The sequence below is a fragment of the Salmo trutta genome, chromosome 32 (assembly GCF_901001165.1).
Source record: "Salmo trutta chromosome 32, fSalTru1.1, whole genome shotgun sequence".
Lineage (NCBI taxonomy): Eukaryota > Metazoa > Chordata > Actinopteri > Salmoniformes > Salmonidae > Salmo > Salmo trutta.
The window spans coordinates 6,495,112-6,515,902 of NC_042988.1; the positions used below are offsets into that span (position 1 = coordinate 6,495,112).

Here is a 20,791-nt window from a genome sequence, read left to right on the forward strand (position 1 = left end):
GTAGATGTAGACCTAGGATATAATTCCACAGGTCCTGGCTAGCTTCTGTAAGCACAGTCATAAACCCCACCCATTTCTACAAAATATCTTCTTAAAATGTGATATTAAACCTAACCCTAACCACACTGCTAACCTTATGCCTAACCCCTAAATTTGAATTAAGACCAAAATCCATTTTTGTTTGCCAATTTTGACTTGGTGGCTGTGGAATCTGACTTTGTGGCTATAGATGCTAGTGGGAACCGTATCATTCCGCACATTGGGGGTTAACGGGACAGTTTTAGAAATCATCCTGTGATGTCTTATACTAATCACATTTATGTGAGCCAACAACTTTTCAATAAAGTTTATTGCACATCCTTTTTAGTATTCAGATAATTCACAAATAGGATATAGATAAAATGTCCCATGGATATTCTCAGCAGTACACACTGCATAATAAAACATTTCACATTCATACTCTTACATTTTAAATACTTTATTTGAATCCACAAATCGCATGACAGTCGAGAGGATTAAAACATTTCAAAGTTCATGGATATATGGAGACTTATGGATACAGAAAGCACCTTCTTCTCCATACAGCAAAGCTGCCCATAACAGCTGACACAGAGCAGTACCGCTGCTTTGCCTTTGTCCTATGCAGGCCTGCAATCTGAAAGCCACGTACTCTCAGTCTATGTACATGACTGAGACTCCCAAATATTAGCACTGCAAGTTTGCACTGATAACCAAGGCTGTTCGCAAGGGGTGAAATTTCAGCAACTTGTCAGCAAAGACTGGCTTCATGTAGGCTTCCATAGGGCAACCCACTTCAAAAATGAACACCTCCCTACGGCCTCCCCCCCAAAAAACAATATCTTGCATGTGTCCAAAACATTGCCAGACCTTTACTGCATTAACGACGGCACACACACACCTCAAAATCTACTTGCTGCTAGAAAGAAAGTCTGCCACACTTGGTGCAGTTCATTGAGCTCCTCCTGAAGCTCTTGGGTCACACCACGGATCCTGGTGGCAAACTTAGTCTCAGAGCCCTTTTTCAGCCTCTGGCCATCCTTGTCGGTATAATACAGGTCCATGTCTCTGGCAAACCCTTGCAGGATCATCTCAGACTTCATGCCCAACTGTTGGGACTTATTACACCCAGGATGCACTGCCTCTGCCACCCTGGCTATCCGCAGGGCCTCAGGATCAGCATGCTGGAGCCTGTGGAAGTTATACTGCCTCAGCTCAGCCATCCCACTGTGGATGAAGCAAAGACACAACTCCACGTCTGCTATCTCGGCTTTGTACGTCTGCACCACCTCCTCCAGCCTCTTTCTGTCCATAGAGTTGATTTTGTTGTTGTCCATGGCCGCTTTGATACCCATCCCAGTTCCCGAAGCCACCATGCCTGCCCCAACTGCCGTGCCTATGAGGGAGGCACCCATGGTTATGGGGGCGAGGACAATGCCCACAATGGCCACCACCCCTCCCATTGTGCCCGTGGTGCCCCCTGCGATGCTCATGGTTTTGGTTTTCTTCTGCACTTTGTCCAGCTTCTCGGCAAGGTTGTTGAGCTCTGTGATGTGGCCTCGCAGGGTATCGTTACGCTTCATTAGCAGGCAGTTGAACAGACGGAGGCCATTTTTCACATAGAGGCACCTCTGGCTGAACTCCCTGGTGGGATGGATTTAAAAAAGACGGATTTAATAAAAGACGTGCTGATCAAATGGTATGCCTACCTGTGTTAGATGTAAGATCAAAGCTCTATCCTTGAAATGGTGTGTTAACCACATGTGTACAGTAAGAGGTTAGTCTGGTCTCACCTGGTTTCGTCCTCTAGACTGAGGCCATGAAATGAAGGAGGCATGTTTTCCCAGCCTGAAAGAGAAACACATACACAATTACAAACCAAATATATTATCCCTCAGTAATCTATGGTCAGCTATTGAATCACAGACAGCTGAGAACAATACAGCAATTACAGAAGAACAGTTGCATGTTCTTTCATCCTTAAAAATGAATTAAATACAATGTAATGTATTGTAAAATAATACAAAATACAGTACCAGTCAAAAGTAGGACACACCTACTCATTCCAGGGATTTTCTTTCTTTGTACTATTTTTTTCATTGTATAATAATAGTGAAGACATCAAAACTATGAAATAACACATATGGAATACTGTAGTAACAAAAAAAGTGTTGAACAAATCAAAATATATTTTAGATTCTTCAAAGTAGCCACCCTTTGCTTTGATGACAGCTTTGCACACTCTTGGCATTCTCTCAACCAGTTTCACCTGGAATGTTTTTCCAACAGTCTTTTCCTAGCCACTGTGCTTCTACATTTGCATTGCTTTCTGTTTCGGGTTTTAGGCTGGGTTTCTGTATAGCACTTTGACATCTGCTGTTGTAAAAAGGGCTTTATAAATAAATTAGATTCATTGAAGGTGTTCCCATATATGCTGAGCACTTGTTGGCTGCTTTTCCTTCACTCCTCCAAACCACCTCAATTGGGTTGAGGTCAGGGTGATTGTGGAGGCTCACTCCATCACTCTCCTTCTTGCTCAAATTGCCCTTACACAGCGCGGAGGTATGTTGGGTCATTGTCCTGTTGAAAAACAAATGCTAGTCCCACTAAGCGCAAACCAGGTGGTATGGCATATCGCTGCAGAATGCTGTGGTAGCCATGCTGATTAAGTGTGCCTTGAATTTTAAATAAATCACTGACAGTGTCACCAGCAAAGCACCCCCACACCATCACACCTCCTGCTCCATGCTTCATGGTGGGAACCACACATACGGAGATCATCCGTTCACCTACTCTGCGTCTCACAAAGACACGGCTGTTGGAACCAAAAATCTCAAATTGGGACTCATCAGACCAAAGGACAGATTTATGTCCATTGTCCATTTATGTCCAGATTTATGTCCACAGTCTAATGTCCATTGCTCGTGTTTCTTAGCCCAAGCAAGTCTCTTCTTCTTATTGGTGTCTGTTAGTAGTGGTTTCTTTGCAGAAATTTGACCATGAAGGCCTGATTCACGCATTCTCCTCTGTTGATTTTGAGTTGATGTTGAGATGTTGATGTTGAGATGTGTCTGTTATTTAAACTCTGTAAAGCATTTATTTGGGCTACAATTTCTGAGGCTGGTAACTCGAATGAACTTATCCTCTGCAGCAGAGGTAACTCTGGGTCTTCCTTTCCTGTGGCGGTCCTCATGAGAGCCAGTTTCATCATAGCTCCTGATGGTTTTTGTGACTGCACTTGAAGAAACTTTAAAAGTTCTTGACATTTTCCGAATTGACTGACCTTCATGTCTTAAAGTAATGATGGACTATCGTTTCTCTTCATTTATTTGAGCTGTTCTTGCCATAATATGGACTTGGTCTTTTACCAAATAGGGCCATCTTCTGTATACCACCCCTACCTTGTCACAACACAGGTGATTGGCTCAAATGCATTAAGACGGAAAGAAATTCCACAAATGTACTTTTTACAATGCACACCTGTTAATTGAAATGCATTCCAGGTGACTACCTCATGAAGCTGGTTGAGAGAATGCCAAGAGTGTGCAAAGCTGTCATCAAAAATGTGTTCTTAACTGACTTGCCTAGTTAAATAAAAAAAATAAAAGTCAAAGGGTGGCTACTTTGAAGAATCTAAAATATATTATATTTTGATTTGTTTAACACTTTTTTTGGTTACTACATGATTCCGTATGTGTTATTTCATAGTTTTGCTGTCTTCACTATTTTTCTACAATGTAGAAAATAGTAAAATTAAAGAAAAGCCCTGGAATGAGTAGGTGTCTCCTAACTTTTGACCGGTACTGTACATCTGTCGTAATAATGTTTAACTCACATCCCACTGTCTTCATCCATGTCATTAGATTTTCAAATTCCTGCTGAAAAACAAAAATAGGTACAAATAGGTTATTAGGTGAAATTGAATTGATGGATAATCTAATTCTCACAACTTCCACCGAAGTTGGTTCCTCACTTTGCTCGGGTGGCGGTCAGCGTTGCCAGTCTTCTAGCCATCATCGATCCACTTTTCATTTTCCATTTGTTTTGTCTTGTCTTCCCACACACCTGGTTTCAATTCCATCATTACATGTTGTGTATTTAACCCTCTGTTCCCCCCATGTCCTTGTCCAGAATTGTTTATTGTAAGTGCATGTTCATCTGGTGTGCAACGGGTTTTGTACCCATTGATTGTTTGTTCTGATTACGGTGGTTTTTATTATTAAACTGCTCCGTTGTAACACAGTTTTTGCTCTCCTGCACCTGACTTCTCTGCCGCCAGTACGCACCCCTTACACTAATAATGCAGATGAACAGCACAGAAAGAGGGAAAACCTCATGTGAAGCCTGGCTCTGGCTTAGACACCGAGAATAGGACGTACTACATACATTGGTACAAAAGAAGGATACAAAATTCCACCAATCATTACAATACAAATCAATAATTTTAGACTTCAATCTGTACCTCTGCTTCTTTATTGAATTGATAGTTCTGATAACGTTGACCAGGTTGGAACTGTGGTGCTGCCTGTGTTTTGTAGACTCTGCTAGATGGGTTGACCTGAAATAATAGAGACACAAAAACCATTGGTAATTATTTTTATTGAATACAATGTAGGTAGGATTATATCCACTTATTGTCAGGTAAGGTGTGGCACGTGAGTGTGTGTGTGTCTCTCACCTGGAATGTGTTCTCATCAGGCAGTACTTCTAGATAAGATAATTGGTCCTGAACCTCGCTGACCTCGCTGTAGACTGACTCTGAGTGGAAGATGGTGGTAGGTCGATACGACAGGGATGGTCTATTTACAGGTGGTGGTGGGGGGGTGAACGAGGGTGGAGGCGGGAGTTGAGGACGAGCAGGCAGAGATCCTCCTTTTGCGTTGTTGGGCTATGGAATGAATTTGGTTTTGTTTTACAGACACAAGCAACTCTATTGCTGCAACTTCATCATAGTATCATAGCCTTCCCTTGCGGAAAAACCACATGATTTCACATGTGGAAGATCTCCTTTTTGTGAAAACCCAAAATTAGTCATTATGAAACACACGCAGTGATTTTCAACTTACTTCTTTGACACACATTGTGTATGTTGATTTATATTTTAGTCATTTAGTAGTCACTTTTATGCAGAGCAACTTACAGTAGTGAGTGCATCCATTTTCGTATTTTTCTGTAATTATTATTCAGCCTGTCCTCACCTGGGATTTGAACTCACACCTCTTGGTTCACGGCATTCCGATCTTTATGCTACTCCACCACATCTGTGTCAATAACTGATTTCACCTGCATTACTTCATTTTGGATTTCAAAGTAAATCTCAGCTTTGTATAATACACTCAATATAAACTATTATATTTAGCATAGTGATTCCGGAGTAACATTAAACACCATAATATGCCCCACGAACATTAGACAACAGTAAAACCTCAAATTGTTGAGAGAAATAAATTAAATCAATGAGACAATAGTCAGATTAACTAAAATAGCCGGTCAAATAGCACTATTTTGCTAAGTGCAGAGACTTATTATAAGTAATTAATGTGAAGGGCAATGCTACAGACATGATGGTGCAGCAGAAAGATCAGCGCACCTCGAATCCAGAGGTTGTGAGTTCAAATCCCAGGTGGAGTCATGTTTCAGCTCAACAGCGTACCACTTACTTTAAAACCACCATATCATTACTTTATTATAATGGTTTGGGACAGTTTGGAGCCATCTGGGACCATCGTGACATCCTGACGACTTGTAAAACAAATGTCTTACAAACATCCTATCATGGTCCTCACCCTTATGGAAAAACGACCAGAATTTCACGTGATCAAGTGTTTAAGTTAAGTTAATGTGACGACATGTAAAGGAACATGTAATAACATGAAACTAAACACGTGACAACATGTGTAAACGTGGTCTCGTGTAATGTTCCAAAAACATGTTTGCAAATGATTTCACAGTTGAAATTTCACTTGCATATGATTTCACTTATGAAATGTCACAGGTGAAGTGTTCCAAAAACATATTTTCACATGTGAAAAATAACAACAAATCAACAAGACACAAGTACATTTCATAACCATAAGGGGACTTTTTGAGTTTCAGGAAGGAAGGAACATAAATAGAGATTTCACACATGTCATTGTGAACACTTCTCTGTGACACACGTACAGTATCTGTTTCACCTCAGATGAAAGCAATGAAAGCATATCACAGTAAATAAATGTTGTACTATATCCTTTGAACTGCACCATGTGTGTATGTGTTTGTGTTTCTGTCAGCACCAGTTGGAGACAGGGGCATGTACTGCTCTCACCTGCAGCAGGGGTTGGAGTTGTGTGGCCGTTGTTTCAATCCCTGAGGGGGAACGGGACAGGGTGTGGGAGGGGGGCCCTCCTGGCCGTGGTGGGGGCCGTGAAGGGTGAGGCGACCTCTTATTGTCTGTGTTTGAGGGCTATTGAACATGAAAAACCCCAGAGGTGATGATAGTTGTGAATTGATATAAGGGCCTAAAAAGTTACTTGAGTGATGCTAATAATGAGTGGTGCTTACCATCTGACTTTGGGATCTATTGACGTCATAGCCCCCATACAAGGACAGGGTTTCAGATTTGGGTCGAGCTGGGGGTCGAACAGGGCGAGGGGACTGACTGTGCTTTCGTTCCATGGAATCCTATACCAATACATAGAAAGCAAAGATATCTTATTGACAGTTTTCTTCTTTGCAATGAATATGAAGTACTCTCTCTCACCTGAGGTTGTAATAGGTGCATTTCAGGTAGAGTCCTCTCATACTCTGAAGAGGAGCGGGACATCATGGGGGACCGAGGGGGTCTCACAGGCCATGGGAGAGGAGGAGGGGAGGGCTTATTTTTGCCATACACGTCTAAGGCCTGTGTTAAACCAAGAGAAGATTAGTGGGTTGATTTGTTTTATTCAACCTATCTTACTGTATACACTATATACTGGCTTATTCAGTGGTTCTCTTGGTTTACCTTCTCAGTCATTCCAAGTTTAGATCTATCAACATTGTTATAGTCCCTGCTTGCAGTTGGAGAGGGACTCAGAAGAGTGCCATAGGTCTTGGGAGGAACTGGAGGGCGGCGAACAGGACGGGGGCTCAAACGGGGGCTCTGATAGTCCGTTAGGGAGCCAGTCTGATTGGAGGTCTGTCAAAAAGTTTAATCAATCATTTAGCAACAATAATTGGAAGATTAACTGCAAAACACAGTGAGCCAGACTAGAAAGGGTAGGATGAGAGGGGAAAAATAGGAAGAGGCCCCGGCCTCTGCACAGCAGTGAGTGCATCTCCTATGCTGGTTCTGACAGGAAAACGGATTAGAAGAACCTAGATATAATGAAACACAAGAGAAGAGCGTGTAAATCAGCGTGTAAATCAGCGTGTAAATCAGCTAGAAAGATGTGTCGGCATCGAGTAATTGTCTCTGGCCCCCTCCCAGTTAGGGGGAGTGATGAGCTCTACAGCAGAGTCTCACAACTCAATCGCTGGATGAAAACTGTTTTCTGCCCCTCCCAAAAGATAGAATTTGTAGATAACTGGCCCTCTTTCTGGGATTCACCCACAAACAGGACCAAGCCTGGCCTGCTGAGGAGTGACGGACTCCATCCTAGCTGGAGGGGTGCTCTCATCTTATCTACGAACATAGACAGGGCTCTAACTCCTCTAGCTCCACAATGAAATAGGGTGCAGGCCAGGCAACAGGCTGTTAGCCAGCCTGCCAGCTTAGTGGAGTCTGCCACTAGCACAGTTAGCGTAGTCAGCTCAGCTTTCCCCATTGAGACCGTGTCTGTGCCTCGATCTTGGTTGGGCAAAATTAAAAATGGCGGTGTTCGCTTCAGTAATCTTACTAGTATAAAGACCTCCTCCATTCCTGCCATTATTGAAAGAGATTGTGATACTTCACATCTCAAAATTGGGTTACTTAATGTTAGATCCCTCACTTCCAAGGCAGTTATAGTCAATGAACTAATCACTGATCATAATCTTGATGTGATTGGCCTGACTGAAACATGGCTTAAGCCTGATGAATTTACTGTGTTAAATGAGGCCTCACCCCCTGGTTACACTAGTGACCAAACCCCCCGTGCATCCGGCAAAGGCGGAGGTGTTGCTAACATTTACGATAGCAAATTTCAATTTACAAAAAAAAAAACAATGACGTTTTCGTCTTTTGAGCTTCTAGTCATGAAATCTATGCAGCCTACTCAATCACTTTTTATAGCTACTGTTTACAGGCCTCCTGGGCCATATGCAGTGTTCCTTACTGAGTTCCCTGAATTCCTATCGGATCTTGTAGTCATAGCAGATAATATTCTAATTTTTGGTGACTTTAACATTCACATGGAAAAGTCCACAGACCCACTCCAAAAGGCTTTCGGAGCCATCATCGACTCAGTGGGTTTTGTCCAACATGTCTCTGGACCTACTCACTGCCACAGTCATACTCTGGACCTAGTTTTGTCCCATGGAATAAATGTTGTGGATCTTAATGTTTTTCCTCATAATCCTGGATTATCGGACCACCATTTTATTGCGTTTACAATTGCAACAAATAATCTGCTCAGACCCCAACCAAGGAAGATTAAAAGTCGTGCTATAAATTCTCAGACAACCCAAAGATTCCTTGATGCCCTTCCAGACTCCCTCTGCCTACCCAAGGACGTCAGAGGACAAGAATCAGTTAACCACCTAACCGAGGAACTCAATTCAACCTTGCGCAATACCCTAGATGCAGTTGCACCCCTAAAAATTAAAAACATCTGTCATAAGAAACTAGCTCCCTGGTATACAGAAAATACACGAGCTCTGAAGCAAGCTTCCAGAAAATTGGAACGGAAATGGCGCCACACTAAACTGGAAGTCTTCCGACTAGCTTGGAAAGACAGTACCGTGCAGTATCGAAGAGCCCTCACTGCTGCACGATCATCCTATTTTTCCAACTTAATTGAGGAAAATAAGAACAATCCGAAATTTCTTTTTGACACTGTCGCAAAGCTAACTAAAAAGCAGCATTCGCAAATGGAGGATGGCTTTCACTTCAGCAGTAATACATTTATGAACTTTTTTGAGGAAAAGATCATGATCATTAGAAAGCAAATTACGGACTCCTCTTTAAATCTGGGTATTCCTCCAGGGCTTCATTGTCCAGAGTCTGCACAACTCTGCCAGGACCTTGGCTCAAGGGAGATACTAAAGTGTTTTAGTACTATATCTCTTGACACAATGATGAAAATAATCATGGCCTCCAAACCCTCAAGCTGCATACTGGACCCTATTCCAACTAAACTACTGAAAGAGCTGCTTCCTGTGCTTGGCCCTCCTATGTTGAACATAATAAACGGCTCTCTATCCACCGGATGTGTACCAAGCTCACTAAAAGTGGCAGTAATAAAGCCTCTCTTGAAAAAGCCGAATCTTGACCCAGAAATTATAAAAAACTATCGGCCTATATCGAATCTTCCATTCCTCTCAAAAATTTTAGAAAAAGTTGTTGCGCAGCAACTCACTGCCTTCCTGAAGACAAACAATGTATACGAAACGCTTCAGTCTGGTTTTAGACCCCATCATAGCACTGAGACTGCACTTGTGAAGGTGGTAAATGACCTTTTAATGACGTCAGACCGAGGCTCTGCATCTGTCCTCATGCTCCTAGATCTTAGTGCCGCTTTTGATACCATCGATCACCACATTCTTTTGGAGAGATTGGAAACCCAAATTGGTCTACATGGACAAGTTCTGGCCTGGTTTAGATCTTATCTGTCGGAAAGATATCAGTTTGTCTCTGTGAATGGTTCGTCCTCTGACAAATCAATTGTAAATTTCGGTGTTCCTCAAGGTTCCGTTCTAGGACCACTATTGTTTTCACTATATATTTTACCTCTTGGGGATGTCATTCGAAAACATAATGTTAAATTTCACTGCTATGCGGACGACACACAGCTGTACATTTCAATGAAACATGGTGAAGCCCCAAAATTGCCCTCGCTAGAAGCCTGTGTTTCAGACATAAGGAAGTGGATGGCTGCAAATTTTCTACTTTTAAACTCGGACAAAACAGAGATGCTTGTCCTAGGTCCCAAGAAACAAAGAGATCTTCTGTTGAATCTGACAATTAATCTGGATGGTTGTACAGTCGTCTCAAATAAAACTGTGAAGGACCTCGGCGTTACTCTGGACCCTGATCTCTCTTTTGAAGAACATATCAAGACTGCTTCAAGGACAGCTTTTTTCCATCTACGTAACATTGCAAAAATCAGAAACTTTCTGTCCAAAAATGACGCAGAAAAATTAATCCATGCTTTTGTTACTTCTAGGCTCGACTACTGCAATGCTCTACTTTCCGGCTACCCGGATAAAGCACTAAACAAACTTCAGTTAGTGCTAAATACGGCTGCTAGAATCCTGACTAGAACCAAAAAATTTGATCATATTACTCCAGTGCTAGCCTCCCTACACTGGCTTCCTGTTAAGGCAAGGGCTGATTTCAAGGTTTTACTGCTAACCTACAAAGCATTACATGGGCTTGCTCCTACCTATCTTTCCGATTTGGTCCTGCCGTACATACCTACACGTACGCTACGGTCACAAGACGCAGGCCTCCTAATTGTCCCTAGAATTTCTAAGCAAACGGCTGGAGGTAGGGCTTTCTCCTATAGAGCTCCATTTTTATGGAATGGTCTGCCTACCCATGTGAGAGACGCAGACTCAGTCTCAACCTTTAAGTCTTTACTGAAGACTTATCTCTTCAGTAGGTCCTATGATTAAGTATAGTCTGGCCCAGGAGTGTGAAGGTGAACGGAAAGGCTGGAGCAACGAACCGCCCTTGCTGTCTCTGCCTTGTCGGTTCCCCTCTTCCCACTGGGATTCTCTGCCTCTAACCCTTTTACAGGGGCTGAGTCACTGACTTACTGGTGTTCTTCCATGCCGTCCATGGGAGGGGTGCGTCACTTGAGTAGGTTGAGCCACTGACGTGGTCTTCCTGTCTGGGTTGGCGCCCCCCCCTTGGGTTGTGCCGTGGCGGACATCTTTGTGGGCTATACTCGGCCTTGTCTTCGGACGGTAAGTTGGTGGTTGTAGATATCCCTCTAGTGGTGTGGGGGCTGTGCTTTGGCAAAGTGGGTGGGGTTATATCCTGCCTGTTTGGCCCTGTCCGGGGGTATCATCGGATGGGGCCACAGTGTCTTCTGATCCCTCCTGTCTCAGCCTCCAGTATTTATGCTGCAGTAGTTTATGTGTCGGGGGGCTAGGGTCAGTCTGTTACATCTGGAGTATTCTCTTGTCTTATCCGGTGTCCTGTGTGAATGTAAATATGCTCTCTCTAATTCTCTCTTTCTTTCTTTCTCTCGGAGGACCTGAGCCCTAGGACTACCTGGCATGATGACTCCTTGCTGTCCCCAGTCCACCTGGCCATGCTGCTGCTCCAGTTTCAACTGTTCTGCCTGCGGCTACGGAACCCTGACCTGTTCACCGGACGTGCTTGTTGCACCCTCGACAATTACTATGATTATTATTATTTGACCATGCTGGTCATTTACGAACATTTTAACATCTTGACCATGTTCTGTTATAATATCCACCCGGCACAGCCAGAAGAGGACTGGCCACCCCTCATAGCCTGGTTCCTCTCTAGGTTTCTTCCTAGGTTTTTGGCCTTTCTCAGGAGTTTTTCCTAGGGAGTTTTTCCCAGCCACCGTGCTTCTTTCACATGCATTGCTTGCTGTTTGGGGTTTTAGGCTGGGTTTCTGTACAGCACTTTGAGATTTCAGCTGATGTACGAAGGGCTATATAAATAAATTTGATTTGATTTTGATTTGATTTGAAGAGAGTGTTGTTGACTCAGCTGGGTATCCATCACATTGCCATAGCTGGGGGAGAGGCCTGGGTTCTGTCTCTTGTCCAGGGGCTCTGAGTGGGACATACACCGGGGTAATGCCATCTGAGTCTAGATTTTGTACACAGATTGGCTTCTTCCTGTTAGACTTGGCTGAGATACAAATCACAAAGTCACAATTATGTGCAGTTAAACGGTATATAGACTGTTGTGGTGTCATAGAGCGTTGGGACAGTAACTGAAATGTTGCTGGTTTGAATACCTAAAGGTAAAACAAAAATTAAAAAATTCAGTCGTACTGCCCTTGAGCAATGCTCTTAACTCTAATTGCTGCAGGGGCTTTGTACAATGGTGACCCTACTCCCTGCGGGTGTCTCAGAGGAAGTTGGGACATGCAACAAAAATGTTTAAACATTTCCATTACGTACTTTTGTGTAACAGGACAAATATTAGTACCCCCCAAAATTATTATAATTATATTAATAATAAGTACTTTACTGTTACAGCCAATTAGGATTAATGAAATGATAATGTAGCTATTGTGACCAACCAGAGTTTTGAAACCCAGGTCTCCTGCATACGACAGTATAAGGTGCATTTCTTCATGTCTTTGAATCATACCTTTTTAATGCTGTCATAGCAATTGAGCCTGGGGAAAAGGTTAGTGCTGTCCTGTATTTGATCTCACTTGGCTACTGCTCACCTGGGGCTCTGACATCTGAGGCCGCTGGTCACTAGCAGTCACAAAGTTTGGCCGAAAGGGAGACTGGGTTGTTGACCATGCAGCCCCTGGTGTCTGGCTATTCCATGGGCTTCCACTGTCCCTATAATTCTATCAAACGCAATTCAAAAATGTAACACTGTCAAAGAAGCATTTCAAAAATTTTCCTTCTGGCATCATCCTTACCGTTGATGCGTTTTCCTCTTGGTTGTCTGAATCCTCCTGTAAGGATGGGAGGTCATAGGACCCGATGACCGTGGACGACTTCACCAAGAATGACTTCCTGGGGGGTATAGGAGGCTGGGGGCAGAATGATGGGAAACCACAACATCAAATCACTGCAAACTCTCGCTTGTCTTTTTACATGACAAATCTTCAGTGAGAGCTTTGTTTTGAAATGTTGCACTTTCCCCCTGATATCAAGTCTACTGTGTGAGGAACATCCAAGACTCATAAATACAAGATACATCTAACTATGAGCAATGACAAATACTTTTAGCCATAGTGTTGGGTTAAGGCTTTAGTTTCACACTGAAAGTTGCCACTGTTTTAATGATGACACAACAGCCAGCCAATGAATAGGATATCCGACCATATCATTTTCACAACATTCCTTTTTGGAAATGGTAGGGCGATATATTTTTATTGTTGGCAGATAGTTTGTTGAGAGTAACCGAAGGATGTTTTCCTGGCTGACCCACATTAAGCCTACTCTTGGACTAAGAAGGATATTAAAAGCAAGTTCTCTGGGTCTGGGAAACCGGCCCTGAGAGTTCCTGTCTCTCAAAAGCACTTGACTTTGGCAACTGTCAGACTATCAGTAACATGACACCCAAAACATATCTTGCTAAACATTTATGTTACTGACTGGTCTTTTAGATAGAAAGATTGATTGTTTTATATTACTAACTACTACTCTCTGACTGCATATTATGTTGAAAAGCCTGCTTTTAATGTGCAAATTGTCAAATATGTCAAAGCAATTTGATGTGCTAAGTTCAGATAATGAATATATCACTGGTTTGACCGGTTTCTTTCTTTCGCCTTTACGGGACTATCCTCTTCTTTTGTGTCTGTGGCATTTCGATTATGCAACTCTGTACGTCATAGGTATTTTGGCACTGCAGGTTTTGGCTGTACATGAGGTTGGCATATTGTAGTGGCTTACGTCTTCATAATCTAAACCATTTTACATGATTTTACAATCCTTTTATTGTTTCATTAGATTTTAATTTCATATTATCCTCTAAAAGCCACTGTTATTTGTAAGGCCAGAGAAAACTGTCACTCTGGTTAGGGTTAGGTTATGGATTGCACCCTCAATTAGATGTATCCTTAATGCTAATTTGTATGTTGCCCCATCAAAACAGAATGTTTTCCCCAAAGTCAATGTAGGACCTTACCGTTGTCATGCTTTCAGCCTCGTCTCACCTTCAGTCTTTCCCTCTCTTTGAGTCTCTCCCCTTACACTTCTCTCTCATGCATGTTCATGCTCTTACACCTGTTGTGGCATGGATGATAATGATGTCTGTGCCTCTGTCTCTGTCACCTATGCCTTTGTGATGTCAAATAGGTGTGCTCTCACTGCTGCTTGGGAACGGAAAACACATGGATCTCTTTGCACCACTTCTCTCAGACAGCTTTCTTTGACCCAAATGGCACCCTATTCCCTATTTGGTGCACTACTTTGGACAAAAGTAGTGCACCATATAGGGAATAGTGTGCCATTTGGGATGCAACCTGTTTCTCTTCAGATAATCATTTCCTCGTTCCTCTTTAGCCCTTCCCCTGTGTATTCCCCCTCGTATGACTCCGCAGTCATGGGCTGTGTCCTGTGTCCCAAATGACACCCTATTTCTCATAGGGCTCTGGTCAAAAGTAGTGCACTATGTAGGGAATGACCTGCCATTTGCCTTTGTATGACCTTACTCACTGTTACCCATGTGCACCTTTGTTAACCTCTGTTTTTAGCCATCCTCCTAGAAACGCATCACAATGATCCGCAGAAAGTGTGCTTGACCTTGCAATTCAACCATATCAGCAGGGCCTCACAAATAATGTGGCTGCATACAATCCTTCTCTTTGAATGCACCCAATAGCTTGTGGCTGCCCTCTCTTTGTGTCTGAAACGCATAACAGATAAACACAAGAAACAGATACCCCCAGGTTAAATAAACAGTATGAACATGAAGTTTGATTGATAAAGATGATGATAAAGATGATAAAGAGTTCAGGTTCCGTTGCGTTGCGTGCCCCCCCCCCCCCCCCATAAAGTCCATACATCATGTGCTATGGTCATTTTCATAGAGTATGAAGCATTTCCTTCTCCATCCACATTCCCTTGTATGCATCCTCCACAGGTGCCGTTGATCTAGCTCATAATTTACAATAGGAAAAGTGAATGGGAGTTTGAAGTGTCCTTACCTGTCTGTGGCTTTTTTTTTACTCCATAACTTGATGGCTAAGGTCATTTTAAGATGCCAGGCTTGCAAATCCGTTGTGACTCACTATCCAAACCAGACGCAACTGGTTTCAAGTGGCAAAAATACGTCTTCTTCTGTGAGGTTTAATGGTGGTTGGCATCCAATATATGTTGCATTACCGCCACCAACTAGACTGGGGTATATATCCATCATACTTTGTGATACAAAATGTGAAAAAGGGACTAACCATATACTCATGTAAAACCCACTACCCCATTCCACTATTTAACCCTATGGCCTGGGAGGACAGAACACCACCACTCAACACCCTGTAACTCTTCTGAAGTCAAATTTTGTACACCCAAGCACTTCTCTGCTACTGCCACCACTACACTACACACTCCTCTGTCCCATGCCCTCCTGCACACTTCCCACATCTTGGAATCTCCCTCCTACACACTACTGCAACATGACCATAAACATGGCACCTGAAACACTGCAGTGGGTTCGACACAAAAGCTCTAACAGGATAACTGATATATCGTATCATGACTTTGTCAGGTAAAGACTGACTCAAAACTCAAAAGGCCTGACAGTGACTTCTCTGTTTCACCATGCTCACCACCAGGTCTGCGTCACACCAAATGGTGGGCGTTACACACACACCGGGAATCTTCAACTTCAATTGCTCCACCTCTGCACTTAACGCTACCCCAGAGATCACTCTTTTCACTGGCGCTCTGTTCCTAAAAGCAAAGCAAGAAACAGATCTTGACCCAAATTAGGTGACACGGAGCGCCAGCTCCTTCTGGGCAGAAGAAACACAAACAAATATCACAAGTCCACTATGAGTTACCCTCACTGATTCAGCTGCACTCAACTCCTTACTCACCCATTCTGAAACCATAAATGGATCTGCCAAAAGGCAAGAATCCATAAAAAAAGAAAATGTGACTCCTATTGGACCAGATTCTTCTTTATCATGTCCATCAATGCAAGGCTCGGACTCAGAGCTCTTCGCCACACTTTCCATCTCCATTAAATCACCCTCATTCACTCCCAGGACTAGGTTTGGGGTACTTCTTACTCTATACTTGCCACCAGTCTTCTTTGACACCCCATCTCTCTTTTTATCCCCATCTTCATCAAATTCAAACTCAACCTCTTCAGCACCTTCTTTTCTCTCTTCCATTCCACACATTCAAAACAGAAGGATGTGTCCCCCAGCTTAGTTAGAGTCAGTGCATCACCACACTCATGACAGAAGTTCCTGTGGTTCCCCCATTGTCTGCAGCCTTTTCCCAGTTGCCCAGTTGCTCAGACACCTGCAAGTAAGAACTTCCCGAGACATCATGTGACCTCCTACTGCTATCTAGTGAACAAACTGAGAATCAGACAGCGGATGTATTTGCATCAATGGATACAGTGCATTTGGAAAGTATTCAGACACCTTTACATTTTCCACAGTTTGTTACGTTACAGCCTCATTCTAAAATAGATTGTATTTAATGTCTCATCAGTCTACACACAATACCCCATAATGACAAAGTGAAAACAGGTTTTTATACATTTTTGCAAATGTATTAAAAATTAAAAACCAAAATATTTTCTTTACATAAGTATTCAGACCCTTTGCTATGAGACTCAAAATTATTGAGCTCAGGTGCATCCTGTTGCCATTAACCATCCTTGAGATGTTTCTACAACTTGATTGGAGTCCACCTGTTGTAAATTCAATTGATTGGACATGATTTGGAAAGGCACACACCTGTCAATACAAGATCCCACAGTTGACAGTGCATATCAGAGCAAAAACCAAGCCATGAGGTCTAAGGAATTGTCCGTAGATATCCGAGACAGGATTGTGTTGAGGCACAGATCTGGGGAAGTGTACCAACAAAAGCCTGCAGCATTGAAGGTCCCCAAGAACACAGTGGCCTCCATCATTCTTAAATGGAAGAAGTTTGGAAACACCAAGACTCTTCCTAGAGCTGGCCGCCCGGCCAAACTGAGCAATCGGGGGAGATAGGCCTTGGTCATGGAGGGGACCAAGAACCCGATGGCCACTCTGACAGAGCTCTAGAGTTCCTCTGTGGAGATGGGAGAACATTTCAGAAGGACAACCATCTCTACAGCACTCCACCAATTAGGCCTTTATGGTAGATTGGCCAGGCGGAAGCCACTCCTCAGTAAAAGGCACATGACAGCCCGCTTGGAGTTTGCCAAAAGGCACCTAAAAGACTCTCTGACCATGAGACACAAGATTTTCTGGTCTGATGAAACCAAGATTGAACTCTTTGGCCTGAATGCCAAGTCTGTCTGGAGCATGGTGAAGCATGGTGGTGGCAGCATCATGCTGTGGGGATGTTTTTCAGCGGCAGGGACTGGGAGACTAGTCAGGATCGAGGGAAAAATTAACGGAGCAAAGTACAGAGAGATCCGTGATGAAAACAACCTGCTCCAGAGTGCTCAGGACCTCAGACTGGGGCGAAGGTTCACCTTCCAACAGGACAACGAACCTAAGCACACAGGATTGGCTTCGGGGCAAGTCTCTGAATGTCCTTGAGAGGCCCAGCCAGAGCCCGGACTTGAAACTGATCTAACATCTCTAGAGACCTGAAAATAGCTGTGCAGCGACGCTCCCCCTCCAACCTGACAGAGCTTGAGAGGATCTGCAGAGGAGAATGGGAGAAACTCCCCAAATACAGGTGTGCCAAGATTGTAGCGTCATACCCAAGAAGACTCGAGGCTGTAATCGCTGCCAAAGGTGCTTCAACAAAGTACTGAGTAAAGGGTCTGAATACTTATGTAAATGTCGTATTTCAGGTTTTTATTTGAAATAAATGTGGAAAATGTTCTAAAGGCCTTTTACCAAATAGGGCTATATTCTGTATTCCACCCTACCTTGTCACAACACAACTGATTGACTCAAACGCATTAAGGAAAGAAATTCCACAAATTAACAAGGCACAACTGTTAATTGAAATGCCTTCCAGGTCAGTACCTCATGAAGCTGGTTGAGAGAATGCCAAGAGTGTGCAAAGCTGTCATCAAGGCAAAGGGTGGCTACTTTGAAGAATCTCAAAATGTATTTAACACTTTTTTGGTTACTACATGATTCCATATGTGTTATTTCATAGTTTCTTATTTGAAACCTTTCAAATCTCTCCCTATCATGGGGACAATTGGGGGAACCCTCCCCTGTTGTATCTTGGCCTGCTGTATCTCAGGCTCTGTAGTACACACATACCTTTATCAGAATCCCACAGTTCTTACCTTTCTAACAGTACTAAGCATGTGTTTTAGGACTTACAGTTTTGAAACCAAAAATTACTTAGAGGGTAGCATAAAATATAATGCCTCATTTAGAAAATGCCACCAGAGGGTATCAGAGTTTGAAGTTAAAAGCAAAGTTGCTAAAAGTTCTGCTGAGATTACGTATTCTGTATGTTATTTATCTACACTACATAACCAAGAGTATGGACACCAGCTCGTCGAACATCTCATTCAAAAATCATGGGCATTAATATGGAGTTGGTCCCCCATTTGCTGCTATAACAGCCTCCACTCTTCTGGGAAGGCTTTCCACTTGATTTTGCAACATTGCTGCAGGGACTTGCTTCCATTCAGCCACAAGAGTATTAGTGAGGTCGGGCACTGATGTTGGGCGATTAAAACTGGCTCGCAGTTGGCGTTCCAATTCATCCCAAAGGTGTTCGATGGGGATGAGGTCAGGGCTCTGTACAGGCCAGTCAAATTCTTCCACACCGATCTCGACAAACCATTTCTGTATGGACCTTGCTTTGTGCTCGGGATCATTGTCATGCTGAAACAGGAAAGGGCCTTCCCCAAACTGTTGCCACAAAGTTGGAAGCACAGAAACGTCTAGAATGTCATTGTATGCTGTAAATGTAGGATTTCCCTTCACTGGAACTAAGGAGCCTAGCCCGATCCATGAGAAACAGCCCCAAACCATTATTCCTCCTCCACCAAACTTTACATTATGCATTTGGGCCGGTAGCATTCTCCTGGCATCCGCCAAACCCAGATTCATCTGTTGGAATGCCAGACAGTGAAGAGTGATTCATCACTCCAGAAAACATGTTTCCACTGCTCCAGAGTCCAATGCCAGCCAGCTTTACACCACTCCAACTCCTCTAGCAGGGCAGAAATTTGACGAACTGACTTATTGGAAAGGTGGCATCCTATGACTGTGCCACAGTGAAAGTCACTAAGCTCTTCAGTAAGGTCATTCCACTACCAATATTTGTCTACGGAGATTGCATGGCTGTGTGCTCGATTTAATACACCCGAAATAGACAAATCCACTAATTTGAAGGGCTGTCCACATACTTTTGTATATAGTGTATTTATCAGAATTAGATTAATCAATCAATGTGCATGAAAAAATACAGATATTGAAACAAACAATTCTAAACATCTACCTGCAATAAAGCATGCCTAGGAATATGATAATGATGGGGGTGTGGTTTTGAGTGTTTGAATGTTTTACTACATATTTTACAGCAGAGTGTGAATTTAACTCCTGAATTAATAAAATTCTCATTAATTTTATGCAGAGTGGAATTCCACTCTACCTTTAGTATTTAGGATGATACGCAAATGTTATACAAAGGGTATGTTACAAAAGGTTTTGTTTGAATATTAAAAATGTGTAGGAAATATGTTTTAGGTGTTTCACAATCTCATTAAAAAACGGTTTGGTGATTATTGTAATTGTTTTTAGAGCATGGAGCTTTGTTCCCCACAATGTCCCAAAACCAATTGGGGAATAAACTGTATAACGTAATAAGGAATAATACAGTAGCCACTACTGAGTGGAATAGATTATTTAGCATTTTCTGCATTATTTCATGCTGTTCATATTAAACAGCTTTAACTTATCTATGATATTCACTAATTGGATGGGTTATATTTAGGACAATGTTCTATTTCTTTATGTTTGTATGCTATAATTTGAAAAGCATCTTACCGTATTATTTTATAAATTTTACATGTTAAGCAAATCACCCAAAATCCTTGAAATGTTCAGAATTCAGGGGACATTTCGAGGATCACCAGGAATATTCTCTCTTAGTTAAGAGGTTTTAAGTTTGTCTTTGGAATCTGCAATGAGTTGAGGTAGGGTTGGGTTAAGTTTGGCTTGAGTTGAATGAAGTGAAGGAATTTAAATTCAGTTAATTGGTCTAGAGAGGGAATATAATTATGTGAATTGTTGTGGCAGAATATTGAATTAAGAATTGTAGTTTTGAATCGAATTGAATTAGAATTGGTATTTGAGATCAATTGAATTGAGTGAATTGTTGTAGCAGAATAATGAATTAGGTATTGTAGTTTTAAAATGACTCCAAATTGAAGAACTGTTATGGAATTTTGAATTAAATTGATGGAATTTATAGGGAGAAGGAATTTAATTGATTTTCTGGAATTGACCCCAACCCTACTGGAATTTTAATTTAATTGATGGAATTTATAGGGAAGGAATTTTATTGGAATTTGTGTAATTGTGTCCACTTCTGTTTTGGGGGGGGGGGGGGGTTTACAGACTAGGTTGGCTGCACAAAAAAAGGATTAGACTGTGCACGTCTGACAGGAAGATATAAATACTCATGTTAGCTAAGATGCAGAACTTATTATGAAAAGAATCATAAAAGTCTGATTTCTCCATTTCTTTCTGTAGATAACTTGGCTAGAGTTATCCCTCATCGGGAGCTGAAATGGTTTTCCATGGCCAAGCAGCTGCACACAAGCCAAAGATCACCATGT

General features: G+C 42.4%; 1 protein-coding gene across 3 annotated transcripts; it reads right to left on the bottom strand.

Annotated features, from left to right (window-relative positions):
- Nucleotides 1–331: 331 nt before the first annotated feature.
- Nucleotides 332–14,197, bottom strand: LOC115170921 (uncharacterized). 3 transcript variants are annotated; one of them, XM_029727301.1, is made up of 12 exons: nucleotides 13,985–14,197; nucleotides 12,768–12,881; nucleotides 12,564–12,692; nucleotides 7,004–7,177; nucleotides 6,761–6,901; nucleotides 6,562–6,681; nucleotides 6,326–6,463; nucleotides 4,697–4,906; nucleotides 4,481–4,576; nucleotides 3,854–3,893; nucleotides 1,812–1,866; nucleotides 332–1,662 (listed from the first exon to the last, which is right to left on the bottom strand). In XM_029727301.1, the coding sequence occupies exons 1-12, from the start codon at nucleotides 13,991–13,993 to the stop codon at nucleotides 921–923; spliced, it is 1,968 nt and encodes a 655-aa protein (XP_029583161.1). In that variant the 5' UTR covers nucleotides 13,994–14,197; the 3' UTR covers nucleotides 332–920. The 3 variants fall into 3 exon arrangements, with proteins under 3 accessions (XP_029583161.1, XP_029583160.1, XP_029583162.1); XM_029727300.1 differs by having other exon boundaries at nucleotides 3,854–3,896; XM_029727302.1 differs by lacking the exon at nucleotides 12,564–12,692 and having other exon boundaries at nucleotides 3,854–3,896.
- Between the last annotated feature and the right edge of the window lie 6,594 nt (nucleotides 14,198–20,791).